The sequence below is a fragment of the Scyliorhinus torazame genome, chromosome 2 (genome assembly GCF_047496885.1).
Source record: "Scyliorhinus torazame isolate Kashiwa2021f chromosome 2, sScyTor2.1, whole genome shotgun sequence".
In the NCBI taxonomy this organism is placed as follows: domain Eukaryota; kingdom Metazoa; phylum Chordata; class Chondrichthyes; order Carcharhiniformes; family Scyliorhinidae; genus Scyliorhinus; species Scyliorhinus torazame.
In genome coordinates, this window is record NC_092708.1 from 356513093 (window position 1) to 356533353 (window position 20261).

The 20261-nt window shown below is 46.6% G+C and overlaps 1 protein-coding gene across 2 annotated transcripts in view; it reads left to right on the forward strand.

The window, feature by feature from the left end:
* Positions 1–20261, forward strand: part of prkcha (protein kinase C, eta, a) — a 302477-nt gene that overhangs the window by 247038 nt on the left and 35178 nt on the right. For both annotated transcript variants that reach the window (XM_072491907.1, XM_072491914.1), the window contains one exon: positions 16408–16546. In XM_072491907.1, the coding sequence (XP_072348008.1) occupies positions 16408–16546 (139 nt within the window). The remainder of the gene's footprint in view (positions 1–16407; positions 16547–20261) is intronic.

Below are 20261 nucleotides of genomic sequence, written 5' to 3' on the forward strand. Positions count from 1 at the left end.
GTGTACCAAGACCATGGACAAACCTGACTTTACCCTGTTCATTTTGCTTCTTTGGAAAAGGTTCTGCAATATTTTTCTCTGTGCACCGTTGCCTGCGCCCCTCCCTGTCCGTCTAAGGGAAACAGAGCAATACTCCACAGTCTGGGGAATTTAATCCTGTTCTCTGTTCCTTCCACACCAGTTGCCTTTTTATGTTCACATTTTGAACTTGGTACAATTTATAGAGGCCGCTTTCTGAAGTGAACATTTTAAATTATGGTAATGATTGTGGAACTGAAGTCCAAAGGGCACGGGTTTGCAAGTACAGTTATATTATGATTGATTCGAGGCACTTGGAGTGCTTTGAAAAGACTGAATCTCAGCTATATCAAGCTTCTCAATAATTCAACAGGTCATCTTCAAGTCCTGTCTCAGGTTCTGTCTGTGCTTGATAAACAGACTTGGTTGAAGGGGATTTCATCTGCATTCATTTTCCTGATATGGCAGCTTTATTTATTTTCTTGGTAGAGAAAACATTCATGATGCAAACGAATGAAATAATACTTCAACAACAGAAAATGTGAAAATCACAAGGTCATCATTCTGCCTCACATTCAGGGGACAAGGTTGATTGTCTTTTCCTGCTATTCATTGAATCAGAGAATCACACTACCCAGGCCTAATCCCCACCCGCAACCCTATAACTCCACCTAACCTAATCTTTGTATGTTATTCTCGAAGTCTGAATAAAGATTGTAGACGTCCAGTTAACACAAATACTTTATTCAATGGGTTTGTTCTGTTTCCAGAGCTTAACTAGATATAATACAGTCAAGAGGTATGACCAGTGAAGCTAAGGTAAGCTGCCTATGCTGAGCTGTCTCTGTCTGCTGCTGCTCACTAGCCCTGTGCTTCTGAAAGAGGCGGATCCTCCCTTGGGCTGGACCCTTTATACCCGTCGCTGATGCTGCCCTCTAGTGACGCTGTGGCTGTTACATCTGTCTGTAGTCACTGGTGTATGTGCAGATGTATGTATAGATGTACAGATCACTACATGCTCCCCCTTTTATTGGACATGCTTTCTAGACGGGCCTCAAATAAACTGTACATAACAAGTGGTGAGAATATGCAAATCTGCACACTGTGAAAAGGCTAAAAGTAATACAGAAACAATTAACTGTGTTGTGAGTCCATCGTGAGAAATGTCCATATTCGTCTTGTGCGTGTGTTGAAGTGTCGTTACAAATCTAGCCGGTAGGGTGCCTTACGGCTTCTGCTGGAGCGTCTTAACGGTGGTAGTAGGGATGATGGTTTGATGTCATCAAGAGTACTGTCTGGCGTTGTGTGGCGAGGAACGTCCTGTGGACAAATGGACTCGGTCAAGTCCAGCGTGGGAAATACTGGCGTTGTAGGTCAAATCTCTAATAGATCCCGGCGGTTACGGTGAAAAAGTACTCCCGCAGACGATTTGACAATGTAGGACCACGGTGCCTCCTGCCTGATCACCGTTGGTGTGACCTATTAGCATATAGGACATTACAGCGCATACAGGCCCTTCGGCCCTCGATGTTGCGCCGACCTGTGAAACCACTCTAAAGCCCATCTACACTGTTCCCTTATCGTCCATATGTCTATCCAATGACCATTTGAATGCACTTAGTGTTGGCGAGTCCACTACTGTTGCAGGCAGGGCATTCCACGCCCTTACTACTCTCTGAGTAAAGAACCTACCTCTGACATCTGTCTTATATCTATCTCTCCTCAATTTAAAGCTATGTCCCCTCATGCTAGACATCCCCATCCGAGGAAAAAGGCTCTCACTGTCCACCCTATCCAATCCTCTGATCATCTTGTATGCCTCAATTAAATCACCTCTTAACCTTCTCTCTAACCTCAAATCCCTCAGCCTTTCCTCATAAGATCTTCCCTCCATACCAGGCAACATTCTGGTAAATCTCCTCTGCACCCTTTCCAATGCTTCCACATCCTTCCTATAACGCGGCGACCAGAATTGCACTCAATACTCCAAATGCGGCAGCACCAGAGTTTTGTTCAGCTGCAACATGACCTCATGGCTCCGAAACTCAATCCCTCTACCAACAAAAGCTAACACACCGTACGCCTTCTTAACAACCCTTTCAACCTGGGTGGCAACTTTCAGGGATCTATGTACATGGACACCTAGATCTCTCTGCTCATTCACACTGCCAAGAATCTTACCATTAGCCCAGTACTCTGTCTTCCTGTTATTCCTTCCAAAATGAATCACCTCACACTTTTCTGCATTAAACTCCATTTGGCACCTCTCAGCCCAGCGCTGCAGCTTATCTATGTCCCTCTGTAACTTGTAACATCCTTCCGCACTGTCCACAACTCCACCGTCTTTAGTGTCATCTGCAAATTTACTCACCCATCCTTCTACGCCCTCCTCTAGGTCGTTTATAAAAATGACAAACAGCAGAGGCCCCAAAACAGATCCTTGTAGTCCACCACTAGTAACTGGACTCCAGTCTGAACACTTCCCATCAACCACCACCCTTTGTATTCTTCTAGCTAGCCAATTTCTGATCCAAACTGCTAAATCACCCTGAATCCCTTGCCTCCGTATTTTCTGTAGTAGCCTATGTCAGTGGTTTGAGTGGGATCACTTGTTGATCGTAGTATAGTTTTTGTTTGGAGCATAGTGCCCGCATATCATCGAGAACCGGTGCTTTGCCGGGGTCTCGGAATTGTTTTGCCGGTAGGGATGTCAGGATGTCTCTGCCGAAGAGCATTTGCGCTGGCGACAGTCCTGAGCTCAATGGGGTTGCTCGGTACGATAACAGAGCTAGGTTGATGTCGGAACGTGACTCGGCTGCTTTGCTGGTGAGACGTTTAATGATATGGACACCTTTTACCCCTGTTCCATTTGATTGCGGGTAGCGATTCTGTGTCGCACCGTTGTCTGACCTCAACTTTTTCCTGTGTTTGTGGTATTGATTCTGTATGTCATCGTTCGTGAAAGCTGTTTTGCTTGTTTGTTCTGGAGCAGATGTGAATTTGTGAGATTCTTTATCATGCCATGGCATGTGTGTAGTCTTGTCATTGTTTCGCAGTGTGCTGTGGCATTGTCCTTCACGTGCAGAGTTGTACCATGTTGTACAGGTCGTTGTTTCATTGTTGTTGTTTCTGTTGTTTCTGTCTGAGTTGTTTTCATTGTCGTTCTTATTGGTGTTTTTGTCGTTTCTGTCTTTGTTGTTTTCATTGGTGTTCTTGTTGTTGTCGTTCTTGTTGGTCTTTTTGTCGCGCTTGTTGATTCTGTTTTCATTGTTTTCGCTTTTATTCTTGTTCTTTTTCTTGTCGTGCTTGTTGTTTCTGGGATGCTTCTTGTTGCTTTTGTCGTTCTTGTTGCGCTGCATGTTGTTTTTGTTGTTGCTGTTGTTCTTGTTTCTGCTGTGCTTCTTGCGGTTTTTGCTGTTCTTGTTGCACTCAATGAGTGTGCCATGTGGATGATTTGAGTCATTGTCACCATTATTGGTGTCAGTGTCCTTTGTGGTGTCTGCTACATTGAGCGTATCTTCTTGAGAATTGTGAGAATGATCTGATGTTGCATTGATGTTGGTGACATTCATTTGTGGTGGGGTCGATTCCTCTTCTTTGCTCACTTGGTACTCCTCTCCTAGACTCATTTCTGGTTCACTTGAATCATCATGGATTTCTTGGTGCTCCTCTTTTGCAGTCATTTCACGTTCGCTTGAATCATCTGTGACCTCTTTGTGCTCCTTTTCTGGAGTCAAAATCTTCACGATTTCATTTTGTGTGGGTCGTAGTGCTCCTTATCTGGAGTCAAAATCTTCAAGATTTCTATTGACGTGGTCTCTCTGGACTCATGGGTGGCCGTCCTCTGATTATTGAGTGCTTCTGTGCAGACGAGCTGAGATATGTCAGTCTCGCTGTGATCCTGCACATCCTGTATGGGAATTGTGATTTTTTTTTTCATCACTTGTCTCACTTACAGTGGTCGACATTCAGTGTCTTCTTCTGGTGTCTCAAATAAGCTTGATAGATCTTCATGGGCTTGTACATGCATGGCGTTCGCTATGAAGCATTTGCTTGCTTCCTTTTTTGAGTCTGTCACCGAGCTGTCTGTGGAGGCTTGCATCGCTCTCTTTGTGGTGTCCTTCATCGCTCTCTCTCTGGAGTCCTTCATTGCTCTCTCTGTGGAGTTTGTCATCACTCTCTCTGTGGAGTCCTTCATCACGCTCTCTGTGGAGTTTGTCATCGCTCTCTCTGTGGAGTCTGTCATTTCTCTCTCTGTGGAGTCTGCCATCGCTCTCTCTGTGGAGTCTGTCATCGCTCTCTCTGTGGAGTCTGTCATCGCTCTCTTTTATGTGTTTCTGGAACATACCTCTTCATTCACCTGAGGAAGGAGCAGCGCTCCGAAAGCTAGTGACATCAAAACAAACCTGTTGAACTTTAACCTGGTGTTGTAAGACTTCGTATTGTGGAGTCGTGCGGTGTTCTCGCTGTAGAGTCGATCTGTGCTCTCTCAACGGAGTTGTTCTGTGCTCCCTGTGTGGCGTCGTCTTAGTCTTTGGTATTGCTGTCATCCAATGTACCGACGATCTGCCATGGCACCATGGTATTAGATTCATCTACCATGAGAAGAGTCGTATTGAGCTTTTCAATCGTGTTGCTGATGCTGTGATCAGGATCTCCGAATAACTCAGCCATGTCTGAGCAGTATTGTGTGTATTGTTCTAGTTGTGGTTCGTAGTCTACAAGGACCATATCATCTTCTAGGGCGGTGCTAACTGCTTGTTCTAGAGTGTTGTTACAGTTATTTTCAACTGCTGGTGTAAATTCGGGCATTGTTCTGTCTTTTGAGGCAAGAAAATTGGATTTTGCAGCTTTAAATTTCTTTTTGTTCATTTTTGTGCATTTCCCTTTTAAGTGGGTGTGGTCCTGGTCCTCTGACATCATGACGCTCGTGACGTCATGCGTAGGACTTGATTGCCCATGCACACATTGAGTTTCCTGTACTGTGCACCCTTTTCGCAACTGAGCATGTGCAGCTCCTTTCTCAAGATGGCTGATGCTCAGAACCTCGTCTTCCTCCGATTCAACCCTGCCTCCACCTCGTGGCGAGTGTTAGCGCCATTTTTACCGATTTTGTTTTCTAAATGATGATTCTGTGTTTGTAGAGACTCAAAGTACTGATTTTGTTTTTGTTCATAAGCAAGGCATTTTTGTACAGCGATTTCTGAGTTAGATACTTATTTTGTTAAAGTTCTTCCCTCAAATTTTTATCAGATAGTCCAGAAATTAATTGATGCATTATCACAGTGTCTCTAAAATCAGCATAATCACAGCCTTGTGGTATTAACTTGAGATTTGTAATAAAATCAGAGATGGGCCCTCTGTTTCTCTGACAAGAGTTAAATCTTTCCAGCATCTCACCAGCCTGACTGTTAGAGCGTTCATCAAATTTTTTGCGTATAATGTCTACTTTGGTGTTGTCTTCACCTTCTAAGTAATTAAAGCAATTATAGATTTCTCTGGCTTCATGCCCTCCTGTTGAGAGTAGTAGGGCTATTTTCATTGCGTCAGAGGCAGTGCTTAAATCATTTGCTGTGATAGATATTTGGAACAGCTGTTCAAACATTTTCTAGTTATAACTTAAATTACCGGTTGTTTCCAGCTGCCATGGAGTTCCAACAAGTTCCATCAAATCAGTTAGTTGTCGAGGATTCATTTGCTGCGAAGTCTTCCACAGTCGAATATCCAGTTTAGGTTTTTCATCTCTTGCTGGCATCTAGCTAGCTTTCTGAAATCACTCCTGGTATCATATGTTATTCTCTAAGTCTGAATAAAGATTGTAGACTTCCAGTTAACACAAATACTTTATTCAATGGGTTTGTTCTGTTTCCAGAGCTTAACCAGATATAATGCAGTCAAGAGGTAAGACCAGTGAAGCTAAGGTAAGCTGCCTATGCTGAGCTGTCTCTGTCTACTGCTGCTCACTAGCCCTGTGCTTCTGAAAGAGGCGGATCCTCCTTGGGCTGGACCCTTTATACCCGTCTCTGATGCTGCCCTCTAGTGATGCTGTGGCTGTTAGATTTGCCTGTAGTCCCTGGTGTATGTGCAGATGTATGTGCAGGTGTACAGATCACTACACTTTAGACACTAAGGGGCAATTTACCATGACCAATCCAGCTAACCTGCACATCTTTGGACTGTGGGAGGAAACTGGAGCACTCAGAAGAAACCCACACAGACACAGGGAGAACGTGCAAACTCCACACGGTCACCGGGGGTCGGAATCGAACCCGGGTCCCTGGCGTTGTGACGCAGCAGTGCTAACCACTGCGCCACCGTTCCGTCCTTAACCTACCCAGTTTGAAAACTTGAATGAGGAAATTTAATTTGTTTTATTATATCATTAGACTGCAAAATCCATTTCGAATAAGCTACATTTAGTATTTAATCGTGTCAAAGATAAGCTAATTTAATAAAGAGAATTGGTTGAAACCCAAGTTGTCAGATTCCTTGGAGAAAACAATGTTCCCGATATGTTAGCTGAAAGTTTTGCTCCGCCAAAGAATTCTTAAAAGACAGCCCCAAACTTACTTGTTTAAACTCAACTGCAATATACAGAACATTCACATTTTAGAATTCCGCTGACACTGGGAGTGCGGCCAGGAATCACAAACCCCATAACCATTTGATCTAAGCCACTCCTGTAACATTAAGGTTGGAAATGTTGCGCTTCAGCTTGGTAGCATGCCACACTCTGTCAGTGGTGGCGTGATTCCGTCCCACAGTCCCCATCCTTCCTGCTCTTAACCCTCGATGGTAGTGTCTTACACCAGAATCCTGCATCGAGATTAACCTGCCATTTTAAATATGGAGCTTTTAAATTTGCTGTATTAAATTTGTATCTTAAAACTTCTGAAAGGCACTCCATTTCATTCACAGTGGTTTTCTGTGTAAAATGCTGCTTGGTTTATTAAAGGAGCAATACCATTCTCAAATGAGCAACAATGGAATCTCAATAAGTTTGAACCATGCCAACAACAGGAAGATTTTGCCCAGAAACTTGAAATGAAATGAAATGAAATGAAATGTTTTTAATCAGGCTTTTGCTTTTCTGCTTTTCTTTTTATGCATTCACAACATGAGGGTCACTGGCAAGGTCAACATTTGTTGCCCATTCCTAATTGCCCTTGAGAAAATTGTGGTGAGCTACTTTCTTGAATCGCTGCAGTCCGTGATATAGGTACATCCAAACTGCTTTAGGAAGGGAGTTCCAAGGATTTGGCCCTGCAATAGTGAAGGAGCGCTGTTCACAGTTTCCAAATCAGGATGGTATTGATCTTGAATGAGAACTTTTTAAAAAATAAGTTGAGAGTACCCAATTTTTTTCTTCCAATTAAGGGGCAGCAGGCCCTCGCAGACACGGGGAGAATGTGCAAACTCCACACGGACAGTGAACCGGGGCCAGGATCAAACCCGGGTCCTTGGCGCCGTGAGGCAACAGTGCTAACCACGGTGCCACCTTCCCACCCCAACATTGAGTAATGTTACTCAATGTCAAAGGGAGATGGTTAGCTTCTTCCATGTTGGAGCATTGCCTGGCACTTAAATAAACAAAATACTGCTGTAATCTGAAACAAGGACAGAGGATGCTGGAAAACCAGCAGGTCTGCCAGCATCTGTAAGGAGAGGAAGCAGAGTTAATGTTTTGAGTACGTTGGCTCTTTGGCGGAACTGAAGGAAGGCAGAATGTGTTAGAGCTGTGAGAGATTGCAACAAAAAGTAGCAATTTTAAGAACAAACGACAGATGGCCTGATGTGGGAGGGGGGGTTGCATTGAGGCATTACATGTATGTGATATTTTTTTCAAGGGATTTAAGATGGTGCAGAAAGGCCACATTTAAAGCTTCTGAACTCAATGTTGAGTCCGAGAGCTGCAATGTGTCAGGCACTTGTCTGGCATTAATGTTACTTATCAACCCAAGCCTGGATATTATCCAGGTCTTACTGCACACAACCATGGATTGCTTCAGTATCTGAGGAGTTGCACATGGTACTGAAGAGTGTGCAATCATCAGCAAACAGCCTCAATTCTGACCAAATGATGAGAGAAGGTTATTGGCAAAGAAGCAGCAAATTGTTGGGCCTCGGATACTATTCTCCGAAAGACCTGCAGTGATGTCCTGGGCTTGAGAGGATTGATATCGAACAACCACAACTTCCTTCCTTTGTGCCAGGTATTTGCGGCTCGATGTGGCAGGACTGCAGAGTTCAGACCGGGTCTGTTGGATCTGGGTACACTTTGCCCTTTCTGTGCCATGCTGCTTCTGTTATTTCACATGCATGTAGTCCTGTGTCATTGCTTCATTTTTAGGTGTGCCTGTTACTGCTCCTGGTATGTTCTGGCTGCTCTCCTCATTGGACCATGTTTGATGGTAATGGTGAAGGATATGCCAAGACATGAGGTTGCAGATTGAGATTGAATGCAAATTAGTTGCTACTGATGGCCCCACAGCACCTCATGGGTTCTCAGTTTAGTGCTGCTCGATTTGTTCTGAATATAACCCATTTAGCAGCTATGAAGGGTGTGACTTTGTCTCCACGAAGTCTATACGGTGGTCACCCCTACCAGTACTGTCCTGGACAGGTGCATCTGCGACAGATGCCACCTGCCAAAGACACAGCCCGGCAGATTTGTTAGGACTTGGCAAATCAGTCAATGGTGATGCTACCAAACCATTCTATGTGATGAACATTGAAGTCCAAACCCAGTACCAATTCCCGCTGACTGTATATCACTGTGCTAATATCACTGGTGGGACAGGACAGACACCAGGAAGATGCTGGTGGAATCTGGGACATTGATGCAAGGTTGATTCTGTGAATATGGCTATGTCAGGCTGTTGCTTGACTATTCCTTGTCACAGTTCTCCCAATTTTGGCACAAGCTTCGGGGCAGCACGGTAGCCTTGTGGATAGCACAATTGCTTCACAGCTCCAGGGTCCCAGGTTCGATTCTGGCTTGGGTCACTGTCTGTGCGGAGTCTGCACATCCTCCCCATGTGTGCGTGGGTTTCCTCCGGGTGCTCCGGTTTCCTCCCACAGTCCAAAGATGTGCGGGTTAGGTGGATTGGCCATGATAAATTGCCCTTAGTGTCCAAAATTGCCCTTAGTGTTGGGTGGGGTTACTGGGTTATGGGGATAGGGTGGCGGTGTTGACCTTGGGTAGGGTGCTCTTTCCAAGAGCCGGTGCAGACTCGATGGACTGAATGGCCTCCTTCTGCTCTGTAAATTCTATGATAATCTATGATATTTGTAAGAAGAACTTTACACAGTTGAGTAGATAGAGTGTGCCGTTGTCATTTCTGATGCCTAGGTCGATTCCCGGTAATGCTTACTGTTTGATTCAACCGAGTGGTTTGCTAGACTGTTTCAAAGGGAATGTAAGAGTCAATCTCATTGCTGTTAGGTTTGGAGTCAGACAGGGTAAGGATGGTAGGTTTCCTACCCTCTAGGATATTATTGAACTAACTAATTCCAGAACTGATAGCTAAGTTACTTCTCAGAATGAAGCTGCTTATGAGATCATAGAAGGGACCACTCAGCCCTTTGTGTCCATGCTGGCCATAAACAATACAGGAGCCAAACCACACATCACTTCTTAGTCTATACCCTTGCAGATTATGGCACATCCAAATACTCTTTAAAAGCACAACAGGTTTGTTTGGAATCACTAGCTTTCGGTGCGCAGCTCCTTCATCAGGTGAGTGGTCATCACCTGAGGAAGGAGCTGCGCTCTGAAAGCTAGTGATTCGAAACAAACCTGCTGGACTTTAACCTGGTGTTGTAAGATCTCTTACTGTGCTCACCCCAGTCCAACGCCAGCATCTCCAGTCACCTTTAAAAGCATTAGGAGTTTCTATCTCTACAATGCTTTCAGGTAATAAGCTCCTACTCCCACCATCCTCTGGATGAAAAGATTTCTTCACAGCTCCTCTCTGATTTTTCCACCAATTGCTTTATGAGCCCTGGTTATTGACCTCTGCTAAGGAAAACCTGTTCTTACTGTCCACTCTATCTAAGTTCCTCATTGTTGCAAACACCTCAATTAAGTCTCCCCTCAGCATCTTCTGTTCCAAAGAAAACAAGCCCAATTATTCAATATCCAATCGTTCATGACATGCGTCAATCTTGGATTATCTTTTCTACACCTCTCCAGTGGGATCACAACCTCCTTGTAGTGCAGTGACCGAAATGTATACAGTACCCAATGTGTTATAGAGTTCTAGCACTACATCCCTGTTCTTGTACTGTACGCCTTGGTTAATAAAGGAAAGTATTCTTTATACTGCCTTGGCTAACTTATCCTCCTGTCCCGCTCCTTCAGGGACCTAAGGCATACGCTCCAAGACCCTCTGCTCTCTACACCTTTTAGTATCCTTATCATTTGTCTGATTTGCTCTCCTCAAATGCAGTATCGCATGTTTCTCCATCTGACCAGCCATAGAATAAGAATGTCTCTAGTGCAAAAGGAGACCATTCGACCCATCCAGTCGACACCAACCCTCCAAAAGAGCATCCTACCTAGGCCCAGGTCCAGGCCCCTGCGATATCTCCATAACCCCACCTAACGTTTGGACACGACGGGACAATGTAGCATGGCCAATCCACCTAAGCGACACATCTTTGGACTGTGGGAGGAAAGCGGAGCACCCGGAGGAAACCCACGCAGAGGCGGGGAGAACGTGCAGACTCTGCACAGACAGTGACCCAAGCCGGGAATCGAACCTGGGACCCTGGAGCTGTGAAGCAATTGTGCTATCCACAATGCTACCGTGCTCCTTACCGGTGTGAATTAAATGAGTTGAAGGAAGTGGTACTCAGGCCATTTCATTGTACATATTGTCACATTGACTAGTGACGCACTAATTTCACAAACACGATACTGGCAGTATACAAAGCTAAACTAATAGCTTTAAAAAAGCAGACCCAGCCTCAGGAATGCAAACAACTCCAAAACAACTCTGACCATATTGGCCTTTGTACCATACACTTCCACTGTGCACACGGTACGGATGTGGGCTTCTCATTATCTAAGCTGCAGATATAATCAGATTGCTGCATTTGCATAATTGGCATACATTTTGTGGTTTTCCCCTCATTTTTTGAGAAATTAAGAGTGTTATGCAAAAGATACAGTGCAAATGGATTTTCAGAAAGATGCCCCACACGTGACTCCTCACAAAAATTAAGGCAATGGTGTAAGAGGCTACAAAATAGCATGGATTGAAAGTCTGCCAATGGATGGGAAACAAAAAGTTAGCATGTATGAATATTGGTAAAAAATATTGGACAAAATTCCCTCTTCAAATTGCTTGCCAGTTATTCTCGTGAAGAAAGAGAATTGCATTTATATAGCGCATTTCACAACCATCGGAAATGTCCGCGCTTTACAGCCAATGATGTACTTTTGAAGTGTAGTCACTGTTGTAATTGAGGACACATGGCAGCCAATACTCACTCAGCAAACTCTTACAGACAGCAATGTGATGACGACCAAATAATCTGTATTTTGTGACGTTGATGGAGGAATAAATTTGTATTGGCCATGACACCGGGATAGCTCTCCTACTCTACTTCAAAATAGTGTTGTGGGATATTTTACATCCACCTACAGGGACGGAAGAGACCTTGGTTTCATGTCTCATCTGGGGCGAGATTCTGAATCGCCGGGGGCTGGCGTGAATCCCGCCCCCGCCGGTTGCCGAAGTCTCTGGCACCAGAGATTCGGCGGGGGCTGGAATCGCGCCGCGCCGGTTGGCGGGCCCCCCCGCTTGATTCTCTGGGCCTGGATGGGCCGAAGTCCCGCCGCTAAAATGCCTGTCCCGCCGGCGTAAATTAAACCACCTACCTTACCGGCGGGACAAGGCGGCGCGGGCGGGCTCCAGGGTCCTGGGGGGGTTGCGGGGCGATCTGGCCCCGGGGGGTGCCCCCACGGTGGCCTGGCCCGTGATCGGGGCCCACCGATCCGCGGGCGGGCCTGTGCCGTGGGGGCACTCTTTCCCTTCCGCCTCCGCCACGGTCTCCACCATGGCGGAGGCAGAAGAGACTCCCTCCACTGCGCATGCGTGGGAAGCTGTCAGCGGCCGCTGACGCTCCCGCGCACGCGCTGCCCGGAGATGTCATTTCCGTGCCAGCTGGCGGGGCACCAAAGGCCTTTTCCGCCAGCTGGCGGGGCGGAAATTCGTCCGCCGCCGGCCTAGCCCCTCAAGGTTGGGGCTCGGCCCCCAAAGATGCGGAGCATTCCGCACCTTCGGGGCGGCGCGATGCCTGTCTGATTTGCGCCGTTTTGTGCGCCAGTCGGCGGACATCACGCCGTTTCCGGAGAATTTCGCCCCTGAATTCTGACACCCCTAACGCTGCAGTGCTTCCGCAGTCTAGCACCGGAGTGTCAGCCTTGATTTTAAGGCCCAAGCCCTTGAGTAGAACTTGAATCCTGAACCAGGTGATTCAGAGATGGGAGTGCAACCCACTGAGCATCTAACACACAAGAATGCTTGCGGGTGGGAATCCCCAGTGGAAAGCTGCCGCAGTCAAATGGCTCAATAATATTTACTGACTTGTTAAAATTCATCCTCAGGATGGGCATCACTGTAATTTATTTCCCATCCATAATTATCATAGAATCAGAGAACAGTCGAGCACAGAAGGGCCCATTGAGTCTGTGTCAACTCTTTCCAACAGCAATCCAGTTAGTAACCACAGCCTCACTATTTTTCGATATCCATCCACATTTTCTCCTTTGTGTAACTATCCATATCCTTTGTGAAAGCCACAACTGAATCTGTTTCCAACAACCTATCTGACAGTGCATTTCAATTCCGAGCTACTCATTTCCTTATTGCCTCTTGTTCTTTTCCCTGTCATTTTAAATCCGCACCCTCTGGCTACCGACTCTTTAGCCAGTGGAGACACTGGGCTGGATTCTTTGCTGCCAGCCACCGTTGGCGGAGTTCCTGATGCAGCGGATAATCTAGTGTCGGGGAAAAGAACAGGGTCAGCGCCGCCCACCGATCCGTTTCCGATGCGCGCCCCCCCGCCACCGCTAGTGCCAGAATCGAGGTTCGCTCCCCCCCACCAGCGGGAGGATGCAAATGGGTCATTAAGACTCCTTTTACATCCTATTACCGGGCTAGGCACCATATTCCGCAGGCTCTCATGATTCTCAGGTCCTCCGGACCAGGAACCACATGGACAAGAATTGGTGCAGGTCCTGACAAGCGTGGGCCTGATGCGGTGAAGCTTGCAGTGAGCCAAGGGGGTCACTCTTTAAGTGAGTTGGCCCCAAAATCCATCTGAGGGCCCCCCTCCCCCCCCCACACAATGCAAGACTTGCCCATCCCCACCAGACCGCCCCCCCATCCCCACCCCTACCATTAAGATTCCTTAATTAAAGAGACCTCCCCAGAGACCTCCTAAATAAACCCCCAGAGACCCCCTAATTAAAGAACCCCCCCTCCCACAGAGAACCCCTAAATAAACAGACCCCCAGAAGAGAGACACCTGTCTGGATGCTGGAGAACAGTCCAGACCGAGGCAGTGATAAAAAATAACTGCCTTAAAACTCACCTGATAAGTACACCTGCTGGCTCAAGCACAGGAATACACCTGGAAAGAGAAAACCAGTCAGCTGGGTTTAAGCCCCTCAGATCTTTGATCTGTAAGTATTTCATTCATTCCTCTTTGATAGATATTGATTTTACTAGGCTATGAGTGACAGCTTCCACACAGACCCAGCTGTCAACATTGTTACATTCATCTCCCTTCACGGTTGAGTAACTTTGAAGTGGTCAGCTGTGAAACTAACAACAATGTTTATAAACATCAAGCTTTGATTGACAACTCCTGGACCACTTCAAACAGAGTTAAGTGCTTTCCATTTATCTCCCTTTACGCTTAAATGACTTTGAAGTGGTCAGCTGGGAAACTAAAAGAAAGCACTTAACGCTGCTAGAAGTGGTCCAATAGCTGGAAATCAAAGCTTGAAGTTTGTCAACATTGCATTGAGTTTCATAGTCTCCCAAATGGAGAATTCTGCCCAGTTTCTCTTTATCCACTCTGTCTAAACCCTTCCTGATTTTAAATGCCCTTACATAATCTCCTCTTTTATCTTCTCAGCTCCAAGGATAAAGCCCAGCTTCTCTAGCCTGTCCACACAACCAGAATGATCTCTGGGATCATTCCAGCAAATCTCTTCTATACTTTGTACAAACCCTTCACATTCTTCCTAAAGCCCGGTACCCTTGAAAAGGTGGTGTCGAGCTTTTCTCTTGTAACACTGCCGTTGATGTGGTGCATGTACTTGACAAATGTTAGGTTCGAAGTTTCCAGATATTGGCACAGCAACAATCAACGAACAGTGATTCATGTCCAAGTTAGAATGATGTACAACTAAGAGAGGAACTTGGCGGTGAAGATATTCCTGTGGCGTGTTGCCCTTGTACCATAGATTTAGGAGGTACTGCCATTGTCTGACCTGGCTGGTGAAGAATGAATCTTTTCTTAAGGCGCGGGAGGCTACTGGCGCATGTCAAACTGTACTGCACCATGAGTCACTCCCTTCAGGAACACGAGGGTTGGTGGGGAGAATGTTAAAGGGACAAAAATTCTTCCCATGTATTGCAATCTGCCATTTACAATATCTTAAACTCATTATCCAAGAACGTCCTAATCTTGATAGAAGCATAGAAGTCAGGAACGTCAGCATCTGAACTGTAGCTGGAGATGGATGGACAAAGTTGTTGGGTCTGTCCAGTCCTAGCTGTGCCGGTAGGATCCGAGACGGATGGTGCGTCCCCTGAGCAATGACGTGAAACCCAAACTCTGCACCAGTGAAATCTTCTCTTCATTTCTGGAAACATTTAAAGTACAATAAAGAAACGCACAAGCCTTGCTCTACTCGGTTACCATGGCAATGTTTGATGTTGAATGTGAGGTTTGTAGAAGGGATATAGATCTGCATCACTAGCCCCCCTTGTTAACCTTTCTATTAGATTTAAAAAATGTTTGAAGATGCTCCCTCAATCCAATTGAAATTAATGACACATCTAAGGGATCTGACGAAAACAGAAGATGAGCCAAAATAGACAATGCATCGAGTCCGTTAGTCTCTGTAAAAGGGATCTATTAGGTTGCTGATGTTTTCTATTTTCGTTTCAGATTTGCAACATTTTACTTTTTCTCTTGGCTCTTCAATGCAATGCATCTTTTTTTGCAGTCAGTTTTCCCCACATAAACTGGCTGCCTACATAACAACAGTACACTCATTTCAAAAGTAATTTGGCTGGAAAGTGCTTTGGGAGATCTGGAGGATGCGAAAGGTGGAATGTAAATGCTCCTTATCTTTCCTTCAAAAATAAATGCTTTCTATCTGGTTCATGAATGGTCCTTTAAATGGGATATAGAAATAAAGTCAGTCTTGGAGCTCTTACTGGAAAACTTCTGTCATTTCAGTTTTTTTTGTGTTGCTTCCAGCTGAATTTGGAAGAGAAGCTCATTTGTCGGTTCTCTGTAAGCCTACAGCAGTGACTGTTGATGGATGTGTTCTGCAGCCAAATTTCCAGCATATTAGTAACTGCATGCAAAGTATTCATAAAAATTCCAAAATACGACATGGGAAGGCCAAGAAATCCAATATCCATGCAGAGTGTGAAACTAATCACATCTAATGTGTGCCCAGTTCTCCCTGCTAATTTGAGCTCCCAATTATTCCTTCTACTGCTTTTCCCAAGCTTTGAATGTTCTCTCAACAAGAATAAATCAAATTCTGAACAGATCTCGTTCAAGGCTGAAAAACATTATTGGGCGTGCGGTAACAGGATTTTCACTCATGTGCACTAGGGGCTAATAGTCACAAGATATCCTTTCTTTCCACCCGCTTCCAAATATGCTAATTCTAGCTGGCATATTCACCCATGGGCACTGGTAGCCATTTGATGCTTTGCCCGAAAATGCAGCTCTTCATGTGTGAGCCAGGATAATAATTGTTGGAATGCTGTTTGACCTCGGTGTGCTTCACTGCTGGACGTGTTCAGTGTCTACACACTCGGCATTTCCAGCAGGGTCACTAATAACAATCAGGAACTGGAAACCTGGCTTTCATCTCTTTATCACTCCTCGAATTCTAGCGCTCTGAGGTCATTGTAGAACACTCAACAGATGCTGCACAGAAGAACAGCTGACACTTTGTAAAAAATGTTGTTACCTTTTCATTTGACCACTGGCTATACTGTTCTGTTTTACCATTTGTCCAATGATCAGTAGATATCGTCACACAATGTAGTAAGATACACTGTAACTTCAAACAGCACTTTAAAAGTTGCAAAAATGTATCACTTTGTTTCCCTCCCTCAGAGATTTGAAACTGGATAACGTTCTCTTAGATTCGGAGGGACATTGCAAACTGGCGGATTTTGGTATGTGCAAAGAGGGAATCCATAGTAATTACACAACTGGGACCTTCTGTGGTACACCTGACTACATTGCACCAGAGGTAGGTCAACAGCAGATTAAAATCCTTGCGTAATATTTTGTTAGAGATCCAGTTGGGAATGAGAATGAGGATTCCATTGAGGCTGGTTAACAACTGATGGACCTTCATCACATTGAATCATTTGCAGTTGCTTTTGCTACTATTATTGAAGCTTTGCTCAAGATTCTGCCTGTAAACATATGGTACTCTCAATGTTGTGGTGATCTCAGGTAAGTACTGGGCTCCTTAGCATAGTTCGATCCATTAGGGGATTATTTAATGCCATCTCCCATGGCGGGTTTGGTGGTGGTGGGGCATTTAAACAGGTGGGAGGTGGGGTTTTGGAACCCGCCACCTTACTGCCTCCATCCCAATTAAGTCCATGGCGGAAAGGCCTGTGGGTAGCCTTACTGCCCCGTCACCAATTGAGGCCCTTAAGAGTTTCATCCTGCAGCCATTTGTATTAATGCTGCAGGGAGGATGACAAACAAACCTGGGTAAGTTTCCATCAGGAGTAGTCCTGTGTTCAAGTGCATTCAGTGCCTGAATGAGGAACACTGCATTGGGAAAGGGTGATGCACACTGAGAGCCACCCTTGCCCTCGTTACCTCAAACCTGTGACCTCTCTCCCACCATCATTCACCTTTGGATAGAGACATTTTCCCAGGGTAGAGGGGTCAATTACTAGGGGGCATAGGGTCAAGGTGTGAGGAGCAAGGTTTAGAGGAGATGTACGAGGCAAGCTTTTTACACAGAGGGTAGTGGGCGCCTGGAACTCGCTGCCGGAGGAGGTGGTGAAAGCAGGGACGATAGTGACGTTTAAGGGGCATCGTGACAAATACGTGAATAGGATGGGAATAGAGGGATACGGACCCCAGAAGTGTAGAAGATTTTAGTTTAGACGGGCAGCATGGTCGCCGCAGGCTTGGAGGGCCGAAGGGCCTGTTCCTGTGCTGTACTTTTCTTTGTTCTTTTGTTCTTTGGCCTGTGGTCCAATGGGGATCGTAAGCCTTGGGTCGATATCACACAGGAAACAGCCACCACCTCCTCGGCGATGGTTCAATAGATCCTCTGGCCCATAGTTCTTGGTGGGCGGGACCTTCGTCCCTGAGGTCTTTGATCCCAGGAAGACCTGCTGCTGCCCAGTTAAGTGCCTGAGTAGCATTTCATTCAGCAGACCTTCCCAAAAAGAAGTGACATGGCGCTCTTGCCTCCATTAAATACTTTCACATTGAAACATATAAAACAGGAGCAGGAGTAGGCCATTCAGCCCATCTATCCTACTCCACCATTCATTATGATCCTGGTTGGATCATCCAACTCAATAACCTGTTCTCGCCATCCCCCATATCCTTTCATGCCTTTCGCCCCAAGAGCTATATCCAACTCCTTCTTGAAAATATACAGGGCGTGATTCTCACAAAAAATGACTGAGGGTGGGATTTACCGACCAGCCTACCGGGCGTTTTCCAGCAGGGATATGGCCCGCCAGCAAGAACTACTGGTCCCGCTGTTGTCAACAGGAAATCCTGTTGACCGCACCCCTCGTTGCCGGGAAACCTGTGTGCTGGCGTGGGACCAGAATTTCCCACCAGCATGAACAGCCGGTAAATCCCGCCATAAGTGTAATTTTGGGTGAATTCGGCAGGGTGCTTCCCGCCGGCTCTTTGGGTGAGATCCACACCGGTATTCACCCACAGGCCGTGATGTAACGGAACAGTTTCCAAGCCATTGGTGGCGTGTTTTGCTGGAGAATCCAACTGGTTATGTCGGCGGGTTCACCACCACACTTGGGGTCCAATTTAACTAATTGGGAATCAAATCCCACAGCGAGCGCATTCAGCCACATGTTTCCCGGTGCTCGCAGTGCCAGAAATACCCCGCTATTTAATGCTCCCCCTGTTAGATGGGGAGGGGGGGCCTCAGTGGGGAACGCTCGGCCAAGACCGCACATAGCCCCATTTTCTGCACTGAGGAACTCCACTCGGCAATATTCCTCAGTGTAGCGAGCGGTTGGGACGCCATTTTAAAATCCCAATCTCTAGAGCCCCCAACCCTCCCCCGCCCCAAGCACCAGCTCACTGAGGGGTTCCCCTGCCCCGCCCATCCCTCCCACACCTGCACAGGTCACACACGACCTGATTAACTCCCCACAAAAATGCCAACTTGGCAGTGCCAACTCAATACCCTGGCAGCACAACTGTCAGCTGGCATTGCCACCATGACACCTTAGCAGTGCCAGGCTGGCACCCAGGTGGCTATGCCAGGGTGGCTATGCCAGGGTGCCCAGGTGGCACCAGCAGTGCCAGGATACCATGCTGCACAGAGGGTAAGCACCTGGGGTCCTTCAGTCCCCTTTTGGGGGATCAGTACAGTCCCACCCATGGGCAATGGTCACCAAGCACACACATGGGCATTACTCCACAAACCCCCAAGTGAGGACACCCCTCTTCAGCCCCCCCCCCCCACTCCCCCTTACAGCCCTCCCTTCCAGGATGCCCCCCAAACTCCCAGAGGTCCCTACCTAGTTGCCCTGCAATGCCCCCCTCAGGCCCTGTCCCTTAGCAGTGCCACCCAGGCATCCTGGCACTGCCACCCTCCACTGCTCCTGCTGGCTTCGCAGGGCCACCTGGGGACCTTGACAGTGCCAGCGTGCCATTGTCAAGGTGCCAGACCGGCAATGCCAAGGTGCTCACATTCCATGACGAGGGCCAGGTGACCACCCTGCACCCAGGGGTCTCCGATGGCCTGGGAGACCCCTCGGGCGTTGTTCCGCCTGTTCCACGTTTGTGTGGACCAGTACTGAACGGCACCCGGCTAAGGTCTCACAGAGGAGGCCAGTCGATCCTGTGAGGTGGTAGATCCTGGGTGAGCTCACTGACATTGGTTTAAAACTGACTCAATCAAGCGCAGCTTATTCATGCCCTTTATAGGGGGGGGTCCTGATCCCAACGTCTCGCAACAACTGGGTAGATCTTGCGAGGCGCACTGGCTGCCGGAAATCCCGCGGGAGGCTTCTCCCGGTATCTACTGGATAGATCGCCCCCTTAGTCATTTCTTTGAGCCTTGTGGAGTTTCCCACCAGTCCAGCCCACACTTAGAAATGTTTTCAGCAGTGGGGAGCTGAACTCGCCAGTGAGACCTGCCCCTCAGAGATTGGGGTGCCATTTTGACGTAGGACCCTGGATAGAAGAGAATATCATTGAATCGGTTTGAAGTGAATTTGAAATCTGACCCCTCAAATAAACTGACATTTCTTGTCGAATTTTCCCATTTCTAAATTATTGTGGTGGCACTTGAATCAGTGGCCTGACTCAACTTGGCCAGCGTAAAGCTTAAATTCCTCGTAAAGCCCTCTGTGACTCAGATCCTCACCACAAATTCTGTTCTCTAGCCACCCACTCCATCCCTTTCCCAGGCCACTGTCTGACGCTGAACCAACATTGGTGTCATATTTGACCCTGAGGTGAAGATCTGACCACATATCTGCCCCATGATTATATATACATTTTCCATCGCTTGCCTCAGCTCACTTGAAAGCCTCTCTCTTCGTTACTTCTAGACTTGAGTATTCAAAAACTCTCCAGACCAGCCTTTGATCTTCTACCCTCCATGAAGCCAAGATCATCCATACCTCTGCTGCCCATGTCCTAACTCATATTAAGTCCTGTCCATCCATCATCCCATGCTTTCATTGACACCCTGTTAAGCAACACCTTGATTTTAAAATTCTCCT